The sequence below is a fragment of the Erinaceus europaeus genome, chromosome 11, assembly GCF_950295315.1.
Source record: "Erinaceus europaeus chromosome 11, mEriEur2.1, whole genome shotgun sequence".
Lineage (NCBI taxonomy): Eukaryota > Metazoa > Chordata > Mammalia > Eulipotyphla > Erinaceidae > Erinaceus > Erinaceus europaeus.
The window spans coordinates 41,398,666-41,422,896 of record NC_080172.1 but is presented as its reverse complement, the minus strand read 5'-3'; the positions used below and the strand labels follow the sequence as shown (position 1 = coordinate 41,422,896).

General features: G+C 48.2%; 1 protein-coding gene across 1 annotated transcript in view; it reads right to left on the bottom strand.

Moving 5' to 3' along the window:
* The window catches only part of RNF207 (ring finger protein 207), a 29,446-nt gene extending 5,633 nt beyond the window's left edge, over positions 1-23,813 (bottom strand). The window contains 15 exon segments of the mRNA XM_060201025.1: positions 552-712; positions 3,000-3,055; positions 9,806-9,923; positions 10,203-10,266; positions 13,244-13,576; positions 15,336-15,581; positions 15,683-15,751; positions 21,316-21,350; positions 21,353-21,401; positions 21,468-21,543; positions 21,619-21,700; positions 21,786-21,930; positions 22,999-23,057; positions 23,060-23,118; positions 23,626-23,813. Of these exon segments, the coding sequence (XP_060057008.1) occupies positions 552-712; positions 3,000-3,055; positions 9,806-9,923; positions 10,203-10,266; positions 13,244-13,576; positions 15,336-15,581; positions 15,683-15,751; positions 21,316-21,350; positions 21,353-21,401; positions 21,468-21,543; positions 21,619-21,700; positions 21,786-21,930; positions 22,999-23,057; positions 23,060-23,118; positions 23,626-23,813 (1,740 nt within the window).
* Positions 23,814-24,231: the final 418 nt, after the last annotated feature.

Genomic DNA, 24,231 nt, shown 5'->3' with positions numbered 1-24,231 from the left:
CTGTTCAATAAATAAATGATAATAAAAGTTTTTCACATGGACTTGTAAGTCATTCCAAGTCACCAGGATGAGTACCAGTTCTTTGTGCCATGCAAACAGATGAAAGCAAAGCCTAGGGTCAGGGGTATAGCTCAGCAAAAGAGCACATGCCATGAGTGTATATGAGGCCCCTGGGTTTGATCCTGGAACCACACATACACAAACCAAAGAATCTGAAATTCAGATCATCAGAGATACTGTTTCACACATGATAAGTGCCATTTTGGGAAAAAAAAGTCATGATGGGAAAAGTCTTTTTTCATGTCCCGTTCTTGTTTATTATTTTTGTCATCACCAGGGCTTCACCATTCCAAGCTAACTTTTTCAGATAGAAACAGGAAGAGAGGGAAAGACATCACAGCACTGAAGCTTCCTTTAGTTTGGTGGGGATGACAAAGCAGGTGCACTATCCAGGTGAACCATCTTGCTGGCCAATACTGTAAATGCCCAACCTCTTGGAACAAGTCCCATCTACTAAGTTGGAAGCTCTCTCGGGGGGGGGGGGGGGAAACATCGCCCCCATTTTTCTGTTTGGGTCTGTGATCTTTAGTTTTCAGTGGCTCTTCTGTAAGGCTGCTTGGAGCCCAGCTGGTTCCTCTGGGCTCAGATGTCTTCTCTCTCTTTTCTGGGACCTTTACTTGATCATTCCTGAAGGAACATTTAGTGTGAGCTTCTCCCCTACCACACCCATTCCACTGTGTCCTGGCACTGAAAGCCTTGGGCATGGTCTTTTGGAGTGGAAAGGCTTTCTGGAAAATGCCAGTTGGGACTATGTCTTCAGAGCCAGAACTACATCTGCCTCATAAAATTTCCTTTACTGCTTTGCTGGCGATCTCTATAGTTACCAAAACATTAGTTCAGGATGCTGGTAATAACATGGTTTGAACTGACTTCACTTGTAGCATCTAAATTACATGTGGTACCTCAGAAGGAGGAGCAAGCCTCCTCCCTCTTGTCCACATGCACCTGGTGACTCAGAACAGCAGCAGACTTCCCCACACCTTCTGGGCATTTCCAGCTATGACTCTGCAGCTGTCTTTGAACCTGAGATTAACACATTTCACCGAGAGTGGAATACTAAATGATCAGCCTGTGTGACGGTGACATAATCTGCTGCACATTCATTTCTTCTTTGGCAAGTACTTTAGCTAACACTGTGGCTCCAATTAATCATGATGCTCTCACACCAAGAAATAATCCTGTCACTTTCATTTCAGTGACTCTGAGTCACTTGTAGAACTTTCTGGAGCACTTACAGTTCTCAGAGAGTTAAGTTGTGCAGGTGGCACCACAATCGTTGTCTACAAAATGTGGGTCATGTCTCCCAAAGTCACATCTACCCATGAAGCCACTGGTTGGTAGCCACGGTCCCTGTTAACTTCTCCAGGGGCCAGGTGGTGGTGTGCCCATTAGAACATACACATTGCCCAAAGAAGAAAAAAAAATACACATTGCCATGCAAGAAGAACCCAGTTCAAGCCCCTGGTCCCCACCTGCAGGTAATAGGCTTCATGAGTGGTAGAGCAATGTTGAAGAAGTCTGTCTCCCTTTCTCTATCTCTGTCCCTATAAGGGAAAAAAAAAAAAGGCTACCAGGAATAGTGGAGTTGTGTTGGCACCAGTAATAACCCTGGTAGCAAAAAACAAAACAAAATTTTTTCTAAAATATTTTTAATATTTATTTATTATTGAATAGAGACAGTGAGAAATTGAGAGGAGTGGGGGAAATACGGAGAGAAAGAGACACCTGCAGCCCTACTTCACCACTTGTGAAGCTTTCCCCCTACAGGCGGGGACCAGGGACTTGAACCTGGGACCTTGTGCACTGTAATGTGTGTGCTTAACCAGGCGCGCCACTGCCTGGCACCCAAAACAAAACTTCCAATCCCATATATATATATTTTCCATATTTTTTTTGCCTCCAGGGCTATTGCTGGGGCTCAGTGCCTGCACCATGAGTCCACTGCTCCTCGAGGCCATTTTCCCCCCTTCTGTTGCCCTTGTTGTGTAGCCTTGTTGTGGTTATTACTGTTACTGTTAATGTTGTTTGTTGTTGACAGAGAGAAATGAAAAGAGGAGGGGAAGACAGAGAGGGGGAGAGAAAGATAGATACCTGCAGACCTGCTTCATTGCCTGTGAAGCGACTCCCCTGCAGGTGGGGAGCTGGGGGCTCAAACCAAAATCCTTACACTGGTCCTTGTGCTTTGTGCCACATGTGCTTAAACCACTGCGCTACCGCCTGACCCTCCCCCAATCCCATATTTTCCAAATGGATGTGCAGCTGATGCTGGAGAGTTGGTGAGTGGCCAGTAGGAAAAAAAAAGAATTGGAGTTTGCTTTGTTGCCTGAATGTGTCTGTGAAGTGAATTTACCCACTCAAGCTGGGCAGATGTTTTGTGTTTCCAACACTCCCCAGGGTCCTGCATATGTGCAGTACTACCATCCTACTGGTAATTTTTAAAAATATTTATTTATTTATTCCCTTTTGTTGCCCTTGTTGTAGTTAGTATTGTTGCTATTATTGATGTCGTTGTTGATATCATTGTTGGATAGGACAGAGAGAAATGGAGAGAGGAGGGGAAGACAGAGAAAGGGAGAGAAAGATAGACACCTGCAGACCTGCTTCATTGCTTGTGAAGCGATTCACCTTCAGGTAGGGAGCCGGGGGCTCGAACCGGAATTCTTATGCCGGTCTTTGTGCTTTGTGCCATGTGCGCTTAACCCGCTGTGCTACTGCCCAACTTCCTGGTAATTTTTTAAATCACTTTTTGGAGAGGAGACAAACACCTCAACATTATTCCACCATCCATAGAGTTCACCTAGTGCTGCCCATGGTACACCCATGTGGTGTTAGGGTTCAAATCCAGGGCCTCACACTTGGTAAGGTCAAGTGTGATGGGGTGAGCTGTCTCCTGACCTGAGGCAGACTTGTTTACCTGGGTTGAGCCTCCATGGTCACACTGTCCTCATATATGCTTTGTAGATGTTCTGGCTGTTCCTCTCCAGGTATCTGAAACCTACAGGGAAAGTAGTTACCAAGAGTTTTGGAGGCAGCAGAATCAGAGGCTACTTGGCATAAAACCAAACTTCAGGGGCTAGGTGGTAGCGGTACACCTGGTAAAGCACACACATTACCAAGCATTAGGACCTGAATTCAAGCTCCCAGTTTCTGCCTGTGGGGTTTGGGGAAGCTTCACAAACACTGGAGTAGTGTGGCAGGTTTCTTTCTGTCTCTCCCCCCACATACCCCATTTCTATATCACAAAAGAAAGAAAAAAATATAGCCACCATAAGCTGTGGAATTCTCATAAAGGCACTGAACCTTGTGATAACCCTGGTGGAGAAACAAACCAGCTGACATCCCAAGGACTGCCTCCTGCCTGGGGTTTGGTCCTTTGGTCCTCTGACTGGAGAAAGGGGCTATGTATGGAGTAGACAGAGGGTGCCAACTGCTCTCACAGAATTGTGCTCTGCTCAGAGACGCAGCAGGGTTGGAAAGGAATCACAGCAGACCAAGATAAAGGAAAGTGACAGCAGAGACTTGCTTCAGATGGGGTCGCTTAGCATAGTGACAGCTGAGACTTGCTTCAGATGGGGTCGCTTAGCATAGTGACAGCTGAGACTTGCTTCAGATGGGGTCGCTTAGCATAGTCATGCCAGCTGAGACCTGAGTGAAGAGGGTCCACGGGACAGTCTGAAGCAAGAGCTTTTCACACAGAGGCCAAGAGATAGGAACCGATCCACCTTCTTTGGAGGAATAGCGCAGTCACTAGGACTGGCATGTGGAGAGAGCCAATAGGGTCAGTGGTGTGTGGCGAGGAATCTCATAGGGCTAACCCTGCTGCCTGGTGGCCTGGTGGGACAATGTTGGCTGGGATGAGGGGGTACAACAGCTGTGACAAAGTGAGTGGACTGTGATGGAACTGGGTCACAGGATTTGGGGGTAGAAAGGGGATGGTGAGGGGAGGAGGGAATACTAAATCCCAGACTTTTTACTTGAGTGATAGTGAAGCAGTTTCCTGAAGTGACATTGGGCGAGAGCAAGAAACAGAGTTCTGCTGGCCACTGGGAAGCCCAGGAGTCATCCAGTAGAGACCCTCTGGCCCCTAAAAGGGGTATTAGCACTAAGTCTGCACCTTGGGGGTCTGTACTGACAAGAGGGATGGGGAGGGGTCACTGGCTTTGTCATGGGATTTTTTTTTTATCTTTTTTTTTTTAGATTTTTAAAAAAAAATTATTTCTTTTTGTTGTCCTTGTTTTATTGTTGTAGTTATTGATGTCGTTGTTGTTGGATAGGACAGAGAGAAATGAAGAACGGAGGGGAAGATGGGTGGGGAAGATATGACACCTGTAGACCTGCTTCACCGCTAGTGAAGCGACTCCCCTTCAGGTAGGGAGCTGGGAGCTTGAACCAGGATCCTTACGCTGGTCCTTGAGCTTTGCACCATCTGCGCTTAACCTACTGTGCTACCGCCTGACTCTATCATGAGATTTTAAAGTGGAGGGCTGCTTGCAGTTAGTTAAGGAAAGGGAGTAGGGGGAGAAACTGACAGTCCCTGCCCGCCAGCCAGTGCTGCCCACAGCCCCAGGGAGGTGATGGGGTGGATTTGAAAGGAACATGATGACAACAAGATGACTCAGTGGGGGGTGAGGTAGGAGGTAAGTGGATGCGGTCAGAAGTTGTCAGCAGTGAGAGGAGAGGAAGCAGAGCTGGTGCAAAGGGTGCAATAAATGGTTGACAACTTACTAAAAGCTCAGGTGTGCTTACAAATACTCACATACTAGCCTTCCAGGAGGACCTGGAAAAACCTAAAACTGATATTGGGTGTTTTGTTTTGTTTTATCAAAGCACTGCTCAGCTCTGGCTTATGATGGTGCTGAGGATAGTACCTCGGACCTTTGGTGCCTCAAGCATGAAAGGCTTCTTACATAACCATCATGCTATCTCCCCAGCCCTATACTTGGCCATTTCAACACAACACAATACCTTTCCCACCCCAACCCCACCCCTGCCCCTACAGTAAAGCACCACCTCTGTGATCAGACCCCACACAACTCCCAATGAGAGCTGGTATTCAAATATAATCTAGCAGGAGTCGAGTGGTAGTGCAGCAGGTTAAACGCACATGGCGCGAAGCACAAGGACCAGCTTAAGGATCCCAGTTCGAGCCCCCAGCTCTCCACCTACAGGGAAGTCACTTCACAGGTGGTAAAGCGGATCTGCAGGTATCTATCTTTCTCTCCCCCTCTCTGTCTTCCCCTCCTCTCTCCATCTCTCTGTCTTATCTAACAACAACGACATCAATAACAACAATAATAACTACAACAACAAGGGCAACAAAAGGGAATATATATATAATCTAGCATCTAAAGTCTTCAACAAGGGAGAAGTCTAAATAAACAAAAGTAACTGGGGGGAAGGAGGTACAAAAACAAAATCAGCCCCAGAGGTGATGCCAGAGGGCTAACTCAGATGGTAAAACATAGTGGTACCATAATGTCTCTCTATCTCCTATCTCCAAGGTCATTGTAAGCAGTGGAATAGTGCAAATAGTGGAATAGTGCAAAGCCCCTGGCACCAAACAGTATTGGAAGTTAAAAACAAGATAGCAAGAATGAAGACATCAATAGGAGAGTTAAAAAGCGGGAGTTGATGTGGTCCCGGAGATAGCGCAGTGGCTAACCCACTAGACTCTCAGGCATGAGGTCCTGAATTCAATCCTCGGCACCTGGCAGCACATGTACCAGAGTGATGTCTGGTTCTTTCTCTCTCTCCTCCTATATTTCTCATTAATAAATAAATAAAATATATTTTTTTAAAAAAGCGGGAGTTGGGCAGTAGCACAGCGGATTAAGCACACATGGCATAAAGCGCAAGGACCAGCCTAAGGATCCCAGTTCCAGCCCCCGGCTCCCCACCTGCAGGGGAGTCACTTCACAAGCAGTGAAGCAGGTCTGCAGGTATCTATCTTTCTCTCCCCCTCACTATCTTCCCCTCCTCTTTCCATTTCTCTCTGTCCTATCCAACAATGACACCAATAACAACAATAATAACTACAACAATAAAAAAGGGCAATAAAAGGGATTACATACATTTTTTTAAAAAAAAGAAAAAGCAAGGGGGCTGGGTGGATAGCATAATAGTTCTGCCTAAGGCTCTGTGGTCCAAAGTTCAATCCTCAGCACCACCACAAATCAGAACTGAGCAGTATTGTGATATCTCCGTCCCCCTCCACACTACACCTCTTTTTCTCATTAAGTAAATGGAGGGGTAAGGGAGGCAGGGAAGGGAAGACAAAAAAATCATCTAGAAAGTACATCAAAAAGACAAGCATCCAGGGGCCGGGTAGTGGCGCACCTGGTTGAGCACACATGTTACAATGAGCAAGGACCAGAGTTCAAGCCCCCAGTCCCCATCTGCAGGGGAAAAGCTTTGCAAGTGGTGAAGCAGGGCTGCAGGTGTCTCTCTGTCTCTCACCTTCTCTATCACCCCCTTCCCTCTCAATTTCTGACTGTCTCTATCCAATAAATAAATAAAGATAATTAAAGTTTTTTTAAATTTATTTCTTTATTGGAGAATTAATGTTTTACATTCAACAGTAAATACAATAGTTTGTTCATGCATAACATTCTCCAGTTTCCCATTTAACAATACAACCCCCACTATGTCATTCATCATCTTTCATGGACCTGTATTCTCCCCACCCACCCACCCCAGAGTCTTTTACTTTGGTGCAATACGCCAATTCCATTTCAGGTTCTACTTGTGTTTTCGTTTCTGATCTTGTTTTTCAACTTATGCCTGAGGATAATTAAAGTTTTAAGGAAAAAAAAAAAGACAAAGCAATGAGAAAATGAATGAAAATGGTAAGACAAGTTAAGGCTAACACAGGAAGGCCAACATCTAATAAGAACTGCAGGGGACTGGGCAGTGCACCAAGTTAAATGCACATAGTGTGAAGCACAAGGACCAGTGCAAGGATCTGGGTTTGACCATTGTTGTTGTTGGATAGGACAGAGAGAAACTGAGAGAGGAAGGGAAGCTAGAGAGGGAGAGGGGAAGTCGGGCAGTAGCACAGTAGGTTAAGCGCAAGTGGTGCAAAGCGCAAGGACCAGTGTAAGGATCCCGGTTTGAGCCCCTGGCTCCCCACCTGCAGAGGGGTTGTTTCACAAGCGGTAAGGCAGTTCTACAAGTGTCTTAATTTACTCTCCCTCTCTATTTATTTATTTCCTTTTGTTGCCCTTTTTTTTATTGTAGTTATTGTCATTGTTGGATAGGACAGAGAGAAATGGAGAGAGGAGGGGAAGACAGAGAAGGGGAGAGAAAAATAGACACCTGCAGACCTGCTTCACCGCCTATGAAGCAACTCCCCTACAGGTGGGGAGCCGGGTAATAACCCTGGTAGCAAAAAAAAAGAAATCCAGAAAAAGTAAAAGTGAAGAAATAACCAGTTTAAAAATATATATGCTTAGGGGGTCAGGCGGTAGCACAGCGGTTTAAGTGCACATAGCGCAAAGCGTAAGGACCAGAGTAAGGATTCCAGTTAGAGCCCTGGCTCCCCACCTGTGGGGGATCAATTCACAGGCGGTGAAGCAGATCTACAAGTGTCTATCTTTCTCTCCCCATCTTTGTCTTCCCCTCCTCTCTCGATTTCTCTCTGTCCTATCCAACAATAACAACCACAATAAAGGCAACAACAAGGGCAACAAAATGGGAAAAACAGCCTCGAGGAGCAGTGGATTCATAGTGCTGGCACCGAGCTTCAGTGGTAACCCTGGAGGCAAAATTATAATAATAAATAAATACATAATAAAATGAAAAATATATATGCTGAAACTTAAGGGTGAGAGTTTTCAGCTTGAAAAAATTCATCAAGAGGTTGGAAGCTGTAGGTGAGAGGTTCCAAGTTTGCTCTCTGGTATCATCAATAAAGATGAGTGATGCTCTGGGGAAAAAGAAACTGAAAAGATTCAGTACCCTACCTAATGGATGGAAATGAACTCCTGCCAATGAGAATAGCCAGAACACTGGAAATCGAGATTCCACAAAGCTTCTGAAGAGAGTAAGTGGGTCAGATGGTGAAGATTGAGTATTAGAATGTCTTCAGACTTCTCAAGGGCAGCCATGGAAGCTAAAAGACAATTGAGTAATGCCTTCAAAGGAGAATTATTTTCCATTTGGAATTTTAATTTAGAATTTGGAACCCAATTAAGTAATCAGTCAAGGGTCAGGAAGACAGCATAATGGCTATGCAAAAAGACTTTTAAGCCTGAGGCTCAGAGATCCCAGGATCAATACCTGGCAGCACCAAAAACCAGATCTGAATAGTGTTTGGGTAAGAAAACATGGGCTGGGGAGACACCATAAAGGTTATGCAAAAAGGCTTTCACACTTGAGCCAACCAAAGGTCTGATATTCAGTCCCCAACACCACCAGGAGCCAGAGCTGAGCAGTGTTGTAGTAATAAGCAAAATATGAAGGCAGAGTAGAGACATTTCCGAAATGTGTGTATAGCCTATGTGCCTTTTCTCAAGGAGCTGCTGATAAATGAGACAGAAATGTGGGGTCTAGGAAACAGCAGGAAGATGGAATTCCTAGGATGCCAGAGGGTTTGTGAGGGAGAAATCAGGCTGACAGCTGTACAGCAGATCTACAGGGCAATCTGTTCCCCTTGGGGTCGGGTGATATAAGAAACAGGCATACTAAAAACCTGCCACCAAGAGTCTTCTGTCATTGTAATACCTTTTGATGATGGAGCAGGGTGCTGGAAGCCTGGTCCAGGTTCTTGTCTAAATATAACTAAAGCATATGTCATCTGAAGACCCTCATGACATCCCCCAAGAAGTATTTTCTGCTTTGACAGATGCCTGAGGGCTATAGGTTGGTGACTGTAAGCCTAGAGGCAGAAAATCAATACATTAAATATTTAATCTATTTTAGATAGAGACAGAAAGAAACTGAGAGAAAGCAGGAGAAAAGGAAAGAAAGGGGTGGGAGTAGATAGCATAATGGTTATGCAAAGAGTCTGTCATGCCTAAGGCTCCAAAGTCACAGGTTCAGTCCTCCACAACATCATAAACCAGAGCTAATAAGTGTTCTGGTAAAAAATAATAATAAAAAAGACTTTAGGGTAAAAAAAGAGAGAGAGAGAGACACCTACAGTACTGCTTTGCCACTTGTGCAGCATTCCTATTGCAGGCGAGGACTGGAGCTTGCTTGAACCTAGGTCCTCGCACATGGCAATACATGCAATTAACAAGGTGCTTCACCGCCTGGCCCTTGCAACCAGTTTTTTTTTTTTTTAATTAAAAAAAAATTATTTATTTATTTATTCCCTTTTGTTGCCCTTGCTGTTGTATTGTTGTAGTCATTATTGATATCGTTGTTGGATAGGACAGAGAGAAATGAAGAGAGGAGGGGAAGACTGAGAAGGGGAGAGAAAGATAGACACCTGCAGACTTGCTTCACTGCCTGTGAAGCGACTCCCCTGCAGGTGGGGAGTCGGGGGCTCGAACCGGGATCCTTACGCGGGTCCTTGCGCTTTCCGCCACCTGCACTTAACCCGCTGCGCTACAGCCCGACTCCCCCTTGCACCGTTTTTGCAGATAATCCTGGGCACCTGGTCAGCCCAGATACCCCCCAGATATCCCCTTGCTGACCTGGACAGCACTGATTCCCCTGAAGGTGGCTCTTCTGAGTGTGTAGTGCCTTTCCCACATACATACCCTGAAGTCTTGGTTCCCTCAGGCACATTCCTAGGTCTCACCTGGGCTCTAGCCGTTCCTTGACCTTGGCAATGGAGTGGACATAGGGAGTGATCTGCTTAGTGATGGTGGTCAGGTAGGCATTCTCCTGCTTCAGCTGGAAAAGGTTGTGGAGTTGGGCTGTGGGGCATCAAGGTCAGCGTGTAGGTAATTGTTACCTTCAAGCCTCACATCAGCTATCCCAACTACTTCAATGATCACCTCTTTCATTAAGAGCAAGGTGAGACATATGAGGGCATTCTGCTTACTGAATTCCGATCTCAAATGCAGTGTGTCGGAGGTGGTTAGCAGCCGTGAAGGAAAGTGAGGCAAAACCAAGAGCTAAGCAGAAAAGCATGGGGACTGGTATCTGATTAGTAGACAGCTAGCTCCCTGCCCCAGCTAGGGGTTAGTTCACACAGCAATAGCCCAAGACCTTCATCTCCTGCTCATTAGCCACTCGCTGGTAGGATTTCTCCCAGCTCTGAAAGAGAAAGAGAGTGGGTTATTGTATGTGTCTGAGTTAGGATTTCCATCTGGGGCATTTCTTTTTTTTCTTAAGAATTTTCTTTTTTTTTAATGGAGCTGGGTGGTGGCACAACTAGTTAAGTGCACACAACAGCATGCTCAAGGTCCTGGGTTTAATCCCCTACTCCCATCTGCAAGGGGGTAACTTCATAAGTGGTGGACCAAGTACTACAGGTGTGTCTCTCTGTCTCTCTCCCTATCTCCCCCCTCAATTTCTCTCTGTCCTCACGTCAGGTGTGGAATGTCAACTCCTCAGCTTCATTACTCTGGTGAGACTGTTCCTAGCTCATAGGACTCCTTAACTTCATTTCGAGTGGCACACTTCTTAACAAAACCTCAAAGCCTAGAGATAGACCAGGGCCCAAGAGATAGGGCATATGTACATGTATCCAGAAATTAGAGGAAAATATATACCTTAAAGAAAAGTGCACAATAATATACAGTGAGTCAAAAGATGAAGAAAATAGAACTAAAGACACCTTAAAGTACCTAATGAAATAGTTTCTACTTAGACCTAAACACCCTCCTCACTTACCTCCTGTTACACGTCCCCAATCACTCCAAAGCTAACCGTGTCCGACAAAGTAAGGACTACAAAAGCTGAACAGGGGCAAGAGACTGGCAGACTTTAATGATGACTCTTTAGTCACAACCAGGCCACCCCATCACCTGGGGCCCTATTCAGGGAGCCCTGGGGTTCCCACACAGACATGATAGACCTAGACCTCTCATCACTGTCACTGGTCATCTCTACCAGGAACAACATAGTGGACCCCTTTGTGGTTCCCCTATAGGACCTTGCCCTCAATGCAGATCAATAATGGTAGGGAATGTTCCACTCTCCAAAGGGAGATTGGACAACATACCCTACCTACTACCCGAGGAAGATGGGTCCTGAAAGTAGTGCAGCCTGGAATGAATGTCCCTAGCTGTGACCACAGAATGTGAGCCCAGACCTACAGGGATGTAGAGGTTACATAGACTCCTGTGCTGAATATGGGCCCCAGATCAAACTGGTGGGGTTTACAGTCAATAATATTTATATACTTTCTCCATATTTGGGAGCTACTCTCTTCCCTGATCCAACTTTCTAAGTCCTTTTTCCAACTATGACACCATCTCTCCAGGCAATAACCTGGGTCCACATGAATATTAAATGTCAGGCTCAAGCAGAAACTAGTGAAGTCATGGGCCCTCTGGAATATACCTAAAACAGACCTACTAGCTTTTTCCAAAACGGAGACCCCAATCTTCATCTGCAATATTCATGCCTTTAGGTTCATGATTAGTTAACAATTTGTTCTGCATTATATCTTAACTCTTTTTCAGCTACCAAGTTCCAGATGCTACCAACCTGACTTCCCTGGGCAAAGGACCCCACCATGTGTCTTGGAGCCCCGCCTCCCCAGATCCCTGCCTGACTAGGGAAAAAGAGAGACAGGCAGGGAGTATGGACAGGCCTGCCAATGCCCATGTTCAGTGGAGAAGCAGTTACAGAAGCCAGACCTTACACCTTCTGCACCCCACAATGATCCTGGGTCCATACTCCCAGAGGGATAAAGAATAGGGAAGCCGGGGGAGGGGGGGAGGCGCAGGCGGTAGCGCAGCAGGTTATGTGCACATGGTACAAAGCACAAAGACCACGGTAAGGATCCCGGTTCGAGCCCCTGGCTGAAGTCCCCGGCTGCCCACCTACAGGGGAGTCGCTTCACAAGCAGTGAAGCAGGTCTGCAGGTGTCTATCTTTCTCTCCCCCTCTCTGTCTTCCCCTCCTCTCTCCATTTCTCTGTCCTATCCAACAACGATGACATCAACAATAACAATAATAACCACAACAACGATAAACAAGGGTAACAAAAGGAGAAAAATGGCCTCCAGGAGCAGTGGATTCGTAGTGCAAGCACCGAGCCCCAGCAATAACCCTGGATGCACAAAAAAAGAAAAGAAAGAAAGAAAGAGAAAGGAAAAGAAAAAAATGGCTGCTGGGAGCAGTGGATTTGTATTGCAGACACCAATCCCCAGCAATAACCTTGGTGGCAAGTAACAATAATAGTGGTTTATATTACTTATTTAACTTGATATACCAGAGAGAAATTGAGAGGGAAGGGGGACAGAGAGACAGAGAGACACTTCAGCACTGCTGCACCCTTTGTGACACTTTCCTCTTGCAGGTGAGGACTGGGTCTTGCACTCAACCAGCTGTGTACCACCACCCAGTCCCTCATCTGGCACATTTCTTTTTAATTTTTTATTTAATTATTGGATAGAGACATCCAGAAATTGAGAGGGATGGTGGGATAGAGAGGGAGAAAGAAAGACACCTGCGGCATTGCTTCACCACCTGCAAAGCTTTTCCCCTGCAGGTGGGGATGGGGGCTCGAACCCAGGTCCTTGCACACTGTAACCTGTGTGCTCAACCAGGTGCTCTACCACCCGGCCCCTTGTCTGGCACATTTCTAAGGCCAGAAGAGATTAGGTTCAGGGTCGTATGGCTGCAGACCCATCTGGCATTTCTCTCTCCCTACCAGGATTATCATAGGGTGTTGGTGCCTGCACAATTACTCTGCCGATACCAGCAAAACCCCCCCCCCCCCCGCTTTTTTTCTTTTGGTAGAGCATGAGACAGACAGGGAAAGAAACAGGAAGGACATCTGCAATACTACACCACTCATGAAGCTTCCTTCCTGCAGGTGGGAACAGGGGCTTGAACTTGGGTTGTCACATACTATAGCATTTATGCTCCACCAGGTGCCCCATGACCTGCCTGACCCCTAGCTGCATTTCTGTCTTCTGGCTATTTAGTACACAGCACTAGCCAGTTCACATGATACCAGGCATCAAAGACCTAGATTCCAGAACTTGCCATTGCTGGGCCAAGGTTTTCTTTCTCCCCCTTCCTCCCCTGGGGTGACCCATGTCTGCCCTAAGCAGTACCTCCTGGAAGTACCCCTCCACACATGCAAACTCCAAGGAAATCTGAGCATCCACCTGCACGGCCTTGTGCAGGATGTCTCCCATGATCTCAGCCTTGATGAGTGAGTGGTGCTTGGTGAGGTCCCGGTGTAACTCCTGCAACTGGTCCTTTAGGTTCTGCATCTCAGCCTGCAGGCGCTTCCCACAGAGGCCGAGTAAGCATCTGCAATCCCCACAGGCTGTACTGCACAGCCATGAGTCTGTGCAGGAATGACTTCCAGGCCAGGCAGTGGATTCATGGTGCAGGCACTGAGCCGCAGCAATAACCCTGGAGGCAAAAAAAAAAAAAAAGAAGAAGCCTTAGGCTTGAGAGTCTGTTTAAATAACCATTATGCTGTCTCCCCCGCCCTAACCAAGTTGGTATTTTTAAAATACTCTGGGTGTCAGTAGCACAGCAGATTAAGCGAACGTGGCACAAAGCACAAGGACCAGCATAAGGATCCTGGTTTGAGCCCCTGGCTCCCCACCTACAGGGGAGTGAGTCGCTTCACAGGCGGTGAAGCAGGTCTTTAGGTGTCTATCTTTCTCTCCCCCTCTCCATCTTCCCTCCTCTCTCCATTTCGCTCTGTTCTATCCAACAACGATGACAACAATACCTACAACGACAAGGGCAACAAAAGGGAATAAATAAATATTTTTAAAAAAGGTTTAAAAAAAATACTCTGGGTGTATGTGTGTGTACATGCCCATGTGTGTTGGGCAGTGCTAGCACATTGGTTGAGTGCACATATCACCACTCATATGCTCAAGGACCCAGGTTTAAGGCCCTGGTCTCCACCTGCAGAGGGGAAGCTTCATGAATGGTGAAGCAGTGCTGCAAGTGTCTCTTTCCCTCCTTCTCAATTTATCTGTCCTAACAAAATTAAAAATTACTATTATGGGGAGTCAGGCGGTAGCACAGTGGGTTCAGCACATGTGGCACAAAGCACAAGGACCAGCCTAAGGATCCCGGTTCGAGCCCCCGGCTTCCCACCTGCAGGGGAGTCCTTTAACAGGTGGTGAAGCAGGTCTGCAGGTGTCTATCTTTCTCTCCCCTCTCTGTCTTCCCCTCCTCTCTCCATTTCTCTCTGTCCTATCTAACGACAACAACAATAACTACAACAACAATAAAGGGCAACAAAAAGGGAAGATAAATATTTAGAAAAAAATTACTATTGTGGATGGGTGGTGGCACAACTGGTTGGGCACACATTACAATGCACAAAGATCCAGTTTTGAGCCCCTGGTCCCCACCTGCACAGGGAAAACTTCACAAGTGGTAGAGCAGGTTTGCAGGTGTCTGTCTCTCTCCCTCTCAACATCTGCCTGTCTCTATCCAATAACTAGATAATAAAAGTTTAAACAAATTTATTTTAAAATTATTAACTAATGCACTTGCTTATGGTGGTGTGGGGGATTGAACCTGGGATCTGGGAGCCTCATGCATGAGGGTCTGTTTGAATAATCATTATGCCATCTCCCCTGCCTACATTAAAAATTATTTTTTTTTATTTTGGGAGTCAGGCAGTAGTGCAGCGGGTTAAGTGTAGCAAAGCACAAGGACCCTCAAGGATCCCAGTTTGAGCCCCCAGCTCCCCACCTGCAGGGGAGTCGCTTCACAGGCGGTGAAGCAGGTCTGCAGGTATCTATTTCTCTCCCCGTCTTCCCCTTCTCTCTCCATTCCTTTCTGTCCTGTCCAACAACGACGACAACAAGAACAACAACAATAATAACTACAACATTAAAACAACAAAGGCAACAAAAGGGAATAAATAAATAAATAATTTTTAAAAATTTTATTTTAAAAATAGCCCCAGAATAAAAAACTGCCCCAGAATTATGTCAATAAGCAGATGCCTCCATTTGTTTGTCTTCTGAGCAGGTCTCAGGACACCTAAGTTCACTAACTGGACCCATGGAAGCCTGATTGATACCCAGTCTCCCTGAACTTGCCAGGCACCTCTTATTCCTGGGGGGAGAGGAGGAGCACTGGCTGGTCCCACCCAAATGGCAACCGCTCCCCCCCCCATTTCCTCAACAGGTCAGCCACAGACTTCCATCAGAACCAAGACACACAGTACTTCCTGGCTGGCGGACTCATCCCGCTGCTTGGCCAGGGGCGACCAGAAGTTCTGCGCGCTAGTAAGGGTGGCTCCCACCTGCAGTTCCATCCCATCCCGGGGGTGGGTGGTGGGTGGGCAGGAAGGTCCACAGCTGCTCTAGTGCTGCCGCCGCCCCCAGCAACTGTAGCCTGGTGCGGCCCCAGCAGCAGCAGCGGTTCCAGACAGCTCGCTAACTCAGCCCGGTGGTCGCTGGTGATCTAGGCAGCGGGAAGGGTCGTGAGGCGCCTCCCCTCCCCACATAGCCCGAAAACCCCAGCCCCGGCCCCTGGGCGCCCCTATTCCACCCCTTTCCCGGCACCTTGCTGCTCTGCACTGGACGAAGTCGATGTGGCCGGGTAACGATACCCTGCAGCCTCTCTATTAGCTCCTAGAGGTGGGAGAGTGGCAGGGGTGACAGCAGCGGGGAGTGGGACGGGGAGCAGGGGCAGGCAGGCTGGCATTTTACCTAGTGTCTGTTGGGGGCTCCAACCCTTTGCTTGTAATGACCAGGAAACCTTACCCCACCTGCACCCCCAAATCCACAGGATAGAGTGGAGTGACTAGACTCCAATAGCTCTCTGTCTTTTGAAGCAGAGGTTTGATGTCCTTTAATTAAATTGATTAAGTAAATTTAAAAAATTAGAGATGAGAAAGAATGAAAGAAACCATAGCACCAAAACTTCCTTCAACACATGAAGGACAGGGTTTGAACCTGGGCCACATGTATGGCAAAGCAGCACACACTATGCAAGTGAAGTATTTTGCCAGCCTTATTTTATTTTACTTGATGTTTTTTAGGTCCTCTCTGGGGCTTCACTGCTCTGAGTGCTGGGAAATTGTGCAGATGCATTCACATCTGCCATGTTTTCCCCTCAGGCTACTAGTTCCCGTGAGAGTTGGGACATCCTGGGAGTGCCTGTTCCGCCATGTTATGCCCTCAGGACATTGTCTATATCCCTGCGGTATTTGGAGTGCTTTGGTTACTCCTCCCCTCTCCCATTCTCACGAGAGTTAATTATCCTATCCTGGAGTGCTATGGTTACTCCTCCCCCTTCCCATTCTCGCGAAAGCTGCTCCTATAAAAACCTTTCTTCTTCCACACCTCGCTCTCTTGCCAGCGCTTCACTCTGGTGTTCAGACACAGGAAAGGTTACTGCATGAGGCGGCCATTTTCGCTACCTCCACGTGGCCCAACCTGCTTCTCTAGCACCCAAGTCTGAGGTGCCAGCGCAAATAAAGATTTGTGTTTCCTCTTCGCTCTGGACCCCCTCTCTCTCATCTCCGCGGACCGTGCTCAACAACATCTGGCACAACAACATCTGGCGCTCAATGTGTCCCGCACTCATGCCCAGCCTGAGGTCCAGAAAAGCCACCCAGACACAGGTAAGTGGCATCCGCCCACCTCTGTGGCCCTGTGTTTCCCTCCACCATGGGAATTTTTTCGTTTTATGAGGAGGTGTCCCAGTTATTATCTCCTTCTGCCCTGGGACAGATTCGCGCTCTCACAGAGGGTTTAATTTTCGCTACCCCTTGGATTTTTATAACTGTGGTTGCCACTTACAAGATATGTACAACGTGGTTTGCCATGAGGATAAGTGACCTTGAGGCTGAGATACAAGAGTTAAAGCACATGTGCTTAAGACTCAGACGCCCTCAGCGATCAGCAGATAGACCCAGAACTTCCATTCCCACAGACACATACACATGTTTGGAAGCTCCTCCTCCGACCCCACACCCTGCCACCCAGGGTTCAGCTTCTCCTGAGATACAAGAGTTAAGAGATATGTGCTTACAACCTAACCGCCCTAAGTGATTTGCAGTCAGCACCCAAACTTCTGTCCCTGCAGACACGTGTTCAGTTCCTTCTGCGGCTTCTATGACCCCTTCACCCACTGTGCCTGCAGACATGTGTTCGGCTCCTTCTGCTTCTCTGGCCCCACCCCCTGCTTCCCCTGAGGCTTCCGGTTCTCTAGCCCCTCCTCCTACCACCCCGGTTTTGGCTTCCCCTGAGGCTTCTGCTTCTCTGACCCCACCCTTGCTGATACGTCATCATTAAGAGACCTAGTGCCTGAGTTACGGGAGTTAAAGGCAGCATTTAAGGACTTTAAACCATGTGCAGTCCACCCCGAGAGCTCCATCCCCGTAGATATGCGTGCAGTTTCCCCTGAAGCCACTACAGCAGTTTCCACAGCACCTTCCACTTCTGTAGCTCCCTCTCCCGCGCCATCGGACCAAATCCACATCTTCCCGGTAAACGTGGCCCCTTCTAAACAAAACCCTCAGCCGTGGCAGCCATACTCCTCTAAGAGCTCGGAGCACTTAGGCAAGCGGTCAGGGAGGACAGAATGCATTCTCCATGGACCAAGTCCGTTTTAAGGAGTTTTTACCACCATCTTAACACACCCCAGGATTGGAAGGACCTGGATCGTGCTGCACTCCCAGACCCACTCTACCTACAGTGGAAGGCATGCTTCCGCCATGAGTGCTCTAGACAGTCACAGGAAAATAGTAACAAACAGGTAGAGTGGGATTCTGATGCTTTGTTTGGAGAAGGAGTTTATGAATCTGGAGCTCAGCAGGCAGAAGCCAGGTTTCCAACCGGTTATTTTGAACAGGTACGCATCTGGCAACACAAGCATGGGAAAGGGTGACCCCACCCAATGTAGATTCGTCAGTTCCCATTAACTCTCTTCGCCAAGGCACTGATGAATCATTAGTGAGCTTCATCTCAAGGGTGAAGACAAGCTTAGAGAGAAAGGTTTATAATCCTGACGTCCGCTCACTACTCCTGCGCTCTATTGTCTGGGAAGGCATGATACCACAATTTCGTCAGGCATGCCTTAATCTTAAACACCTACACCCAGATAATTGGATTTTAGCGACACAGGAACTTACATCAGGCAATTATGGGGCATCCGCTACGACACAGGTTTATGCAGTTACCCTACGTAATCAAAACGGGGCCTGCTTTCAGTGCAGTCGCCAAGGACATTGGTATAACCAATTGGTATAACCAATTGGTATAACCATTGGTATAACCAATGTCCTGAAAAGCTGCAACCACGCCTCCAGTCAAGGAAACCCCGCCTCCAGTTAGAGCGACCACGCCTCCAGTCAGAGCAACCCTGCTTTCAGTCAGGGAGCCAGAGGCCACGTACTGTTTGTCCAAGATGTCGTAAAGGGTTTCATTGGAAGAGAGATTGTTGGTCCCAATTTCATAAAGATGGTTCGCCCCTGAATGGTACAAATTCGGGGCCTGAGATTTTGTGGACCACTCCTGTTTTAGAACGAGGTCACCCTTCTATGACAGTAAAGATTGGCAATATTCCTTTTAAATTTTTAATTGACATGGGGGCAGCAAAGACAATTTTAAGGCAAGAAGATGTTCCCCAAGATTGGGAACTCATTCCTGGACCCAGTATACATGGAGTAGGAGGGGTGACCCAATCATTTCGCACACGAGATTCACTTGTGTGGGAAGACCTAGAAGGTTCTACTGGGCACTTCCGCCCTTTGGTAGCTAATATTAGCACCAACCTATTGGGCAGGGATCTTCTAGAATGTCTTTTTTTTTTAAATGGATCACTATTTTATTTTATTTTATTTTATTTTAACTTTTTAAAAATATTTATTTATTTATTTATTCCCTTTTGTTGCCCTTGTTGTTTTATTGTTGTAGTTGTTATTGATCTTGTTGTTGTTGGATAGGACAGAGAGAAATGGACAGAGGAGGGGAAGACAAAGAAGGGGAAAGATAGACACCTGCAGTCCTGTTTCACCGCTTGTGAAGCGATTCCCCTGCAGATGGGGAGCCGGGGGCTCAAACCAGGATCCTTACACTGGTCCTTGTGCTTAGCGCCACCTGCGCTTAACCTGCTGTGCTACTGCCTGACTCCCTCTAGAATGTCTTGATGTTAGGATATCCACAGATGCCTCTGCAGAGCGTAACACTCGTTCCCGCAAGACCAGGTCTAATCAGCACCCCCAATACTAAATGCCACTGTTCATAGCCAAACACCCCGCTTAAGCTGGCTTTCTAATGAGCCTGTCTGGGTGGAACAGTGGCCTTTACCTAGGGATAAGCTAGAAGTTTTAAAAGAGCTCGTCTGAGAGCAGTTGTCCTTGGGACACATTCACCATTCTTGAAGCCCATGGAATACTCCTGTCTTTGTGATAAAAAAGCACTCGGGAAAATGGCGCCTCCTCCAAGATCTCCTTGCAGTTAATAAAACCATGCAGGTCTGGGGCTCCCCCCAAAGGGGTTTGCCTCTTGCTTCTGCAATTCCACAGGAATCCCAGAAAAAAACATCTGGACCCCTGCACAACCTGACATCACCCACTAGATGGCACTACAGTGGCACACCCCCCGAAACCCTAAATGTCACCTGATGCGATCTGAAGAACCTGATTCATAGACTCCAAGGAAAGAACCTTTTTACTGCCTGTCTGCCTTTCCTGCTTCTGCTTTGCCTGTCACATTTTGGCGGTTCCAGCTCACAATCTACAGAAAAGCGGAATTCCAGAGGCTGACCTTCCTCATGCAGCATTTCATCCCCTGCCATTTCTCCCCCTAGTCGCCAATTTGGACTGAGACTTTTATCGGACTTGCTGGTATACCCTTTGGACACTTTAGACAATTTTACAGCAGCTTTCTTCCCTTCACGTTGCTGGTTTTTCATAGACTGACCCTGACTAGTTCTAAGACTTTACACACTGTTGCCCTGGGCATTAGATAAAAGGAAAGGGGGAGATGCTGGGAAATTGTGCAGATGCATTCACATCTGCCATGTTTTCCCCTCAGGCTACTAGTTCTCGTGAGAGTTGGGACATCCTGGGAGTGCCTGTTCCGCCATGTTATGCCCTCAGGACATTGTCTATATCCCCGTGGTATTTGGAGTGCTTTGGTTACTCCTCCCCTCTCCCATTCTCACGAGAGTTATTATCCTATCCTGGAGTGCTATGGTTACTCCTCCCCCTTCCCATTCTCGCGAAAGCTGCTCCTATAAAAACCTTTCTTCTTCCACACCTCGCTCTCTTGCCAGCGCTTCACTCTGGTGTTCAGACACAGGAAAGGTTACTGCATGAGGCGGCCATTTTCACTACCTCCACGTGGCCCAACCTGCTTCTCTAGCACCCAAGTCTGAGGTGCCAGCGCAAATAAAGATTTGTGTTTCCTCTTCGCTCTGGACCCCCTCTCTCTCATCTCCGCGGACCGTGCTCAACAACATCTGGCACAACAATATCTGAGCTTACTTTTTTCAGAGAAGGGTGGAGGGAGAGGGAGAGAGAGAGAAAACATAGGACCGAAGATATCCCTAGTGTAGTGTGGGACAATCTCAAATTTGTGTCTCAGGTGCACTGTGCAGTTATCTTGTCGGCCCTTTATTTCACTTAAAAAAATATTTATGGGAGCTGGACGGTAACGCAGCAGGTTAAGCACAGGTTGTGCAAAGGGCAAGTTCGAGCCCGACTCCTCTCCCACAGAGGAGTCACTTCATAGGCAATGAAGCAGGTCTGCAGGTGTCTATCTTTGTCTCCTCCTCTCTATCTTCCCCATCTCTCCATTTCTCTCTGTCCTATCCAATAACAATAACATCAGTAACTACAACAATAAAACAACAAGGGCAACAAAAGGGAATAAATAAATATTTTAAAATGTATTTATTTGTGGGGCAGGGGTAGATAGCATAATAGTTATGCAAACACACTCTCATGCCTGAGGCTCCAAAGTCTCAGGTTCAATCCCCTGTAGCACCATAAGCAAGAGCTGAGCAGTGCTCTGGTAAACAAACAAAAAAAAGATTTTATTTGTGCATGAAGCTCAAGGACGGAGTAAGGATACAGGTTTGAGTCTCCAGATCCCCACCTGCAGGGGGTCTTTTCAAGTGGTGGAGCAGGTCTGCAGGTGTCTGTCTTTCTCTCCCCCTCTCTGTCTTAGCCAACAACAATGACATCCGCTGCACTGCGTCGCATCTCCTCCGCCACGGCTGCAGCAGCGCGATGGCCTCCCGCGTGGACATCTGTAGGGCCTTCACCGCCTGGGCACAAGGCGGCCTCAGCGCCCTGCCAGCCCGCCTCCCAGCTCCCACATGCCCTGCACTCACCAGCATCGCCTGCTCCAAACGCTGGCAGCCCTGGACGTAGGCTGATTCGAGGTCCACGCACTGGACCCTGCTTTCCCTGCGGAGAACCTGCGGGTAAGTCCCGCCTCGACGGCGCCAAGGCTCCTCCCACCTCCCCGCTCGCTCCACGCACCCCTGCATGTCCCGGAAGCAGCGGATACACAGCAACGACTACTTGTCGGTGGAAAACATGATGTACGGCTCGGCGTGCAGCGCTGCGGTCAGAGGAGCTGCAGGTAAAGGCTCCCGGGAGCACCCCCCTCCACGCCCGTAGCCTGGCCTCCCGGTGCCCGCACTCACCGCACTTCTGGAGCACATCGCGGGGCCGCTGGCCCAGGGCCACGACGTCGTGGCGCGCGAACATGCGCCCCCGGTGCGTCTCGTCGCGGCAGCGAGCGCACAGCGCCTGCCCGCACGTGTTGCAGAAGTACGTGGTCTCCGCGTCCTGAGAGCAGAGGGCGGGCTCAGCTTCCCGCCGGCGGGAGGCGCTGCAGTCTCACCCCAGTACGAGCAGGAGCTGCAACCTCCGGGAGCCCTTGGCGCGTGGGTACCCCAGCCTGGGGCAAAGGAGGCTAAATGTAGCGCTAACGGGTAACCCTAAAACGCTGCAGTTCACAGAGGCAACTCAAAGAGGAACTGAGTAGATCCAGTAAGGGCAGAGACACCCAGTGACCTTGAGTAGGGACTACCAGGGGATGGGAGAGGAGGGCAGTAACTGTAGGCAGAACGTCTCACCTACAAATAAATTGCTGTTTTGGGGGGCCGAGGGTGGTGCACTTGGTTGAGCGCGCACGTTACAGTGCTCAAGGACCTGTGTTTGAGCCCCTGGTCCCCACCTGTATGGGGAATGCTTTGCAAGTTGTGAAACAGTGCTGCAGGAGTCTCTCTGTCTCTCTTCCTCTCTATCATTCCCCCCCCCTTTCTCGATTTCTGGCCGTCTCTATCCAATAAATAAGTAAAGATAATAAAGATGTTTTTAAAAGTTGCTGGGACCAGACGGTGGCACAGCCAGTTAAGTACAGGTGGCGCAAAGTGTAAGAACTGGCTCCCCAAGGAAGTCTGCAGGTGTCTTTCTCTCCCTCTGTCTTCCCCTCCTCTCTCCATTTCTCTCTGTCCTATCCAACAACGACAACATCATCAACAACAATAACTACAATAATAAAACAACAAGGGCAATAAAATGGAATAAATAGGGTGGAGGGTAGATAGCATAATGGTTATGCAAACAGACTCTCATGCCTGAGGCTCCAAAGTCCCAGGTTCAGTCCCCAGCACCACCATAAACCAGAGCTGAACAGTGCTCTGGTAAAAAACAGACAAACAAACAAAAAGGAATAAATAAATAAATATTTTTAAAAAGCAAAAAAAAAGTTTAAAAATAAATAAAAACAAATGCATAGACTTTTAAATGGGGCTCACAGTTTGAATCCAACTGACCTTAAGTTGTAAAAGAATTCACTGATGGACAAACATTGGGCACACCACCAGCCCAGCCCAGCCCAGCCACCCCTGCCTGCTTGGTGCACTCTAGGTCGCAGTTGGCACAGTGCACCACCTCCAGGCCATCTCCAGGAACTGAAGCAGCCGGTCCACTGGAGGAAGCCCACTGGGGCCCTTCACCACCGTCTGGTGTCTGTGGAGAAGCTGCAGCCAGGATCCACAAGCCACTTCTCCATGCCTCCCTACCACACTCCCACCCCCCACATTCCAGGCCACAACTAAAAATAGGCAGGAGGTGGCCTGGCTTCCGCTATAAATATCACAGTCTATGGGAGAAGTCTCCCCACAACCCCCTTTCACTGCTTTAGGCAAATTAGGGCATGCTCCCCTACAACTTGAGCCCACACTATAGTCTTCAGGTGAGGGTATTGCACTGATCTCCACTCCTTCAACGCTCACCCAGTGCCATGTTGGCCCCTAGTTTCTGTGCAACATCTTGGGCTAGTATCCCCAGATCTTGGTTAACCCATTCTGTACAATAGACTGGAGTCTGTGTGTTCTAGGAGAGGGACAGGATGGCCATAGCCTCTCCCTGTCTTCTCTTCAAGAGCCAGAACCTAGTCCTGCCCACACCTACACCCCACCCCGGTGAGCCAGCCATTGTGGGGAAGGGTATCTCTAGTGACTTGCAGAAACTCACTGGCACAGTGGGCAGGTGAGGCAGCTGTTGATGGCACGGCCATGCAGGCAGTCAGCGCAGAAGCCATGAAAGCAGTCCAGAAGGCATGGGCGCTCGAACTTTGTGTGGCACAGTGGGCACATGAGTGGGTGGCCGTTGGTGTCCAGGGCACCCAAGCCCTCCAGGGGTCCAAAGATAGCTCCTGACATCTGCAGGGACAGCACTGGAAGGCAGCTGGGGTGCAAGGTTTAGGGGCTGATTGTGGAGCTGGTGCCACCTCCCAGCTCCCCTCTGCCCTGGCATTGGCTTCCTCCTGACTGTAGACTCCAGTGGTCATGGAGCAATGAACAGCTGGGCACCAAGCCCTGTGTTCACCCTGCCCGACTCTGCTCTGTTTCCTTGCTGGCTCCCAAAGGTCAGATGACAGACTAGGCAATGCTTCCAACCCACTTCCCAGCCTCCCTCTCCTCCACTTTTCCCACCTCCCCTCACTCCCACCTCAGGAATTCTCCTCCCATGTCCTCTGGGTGACCCATAGGCTGTGACACTTCTGCTCTGCAATGTACCCTTGCTCTTTGCAATGCTCCTGTTCCACCTTCCCCAATCAGATGGCTGCGCCATAGCTAC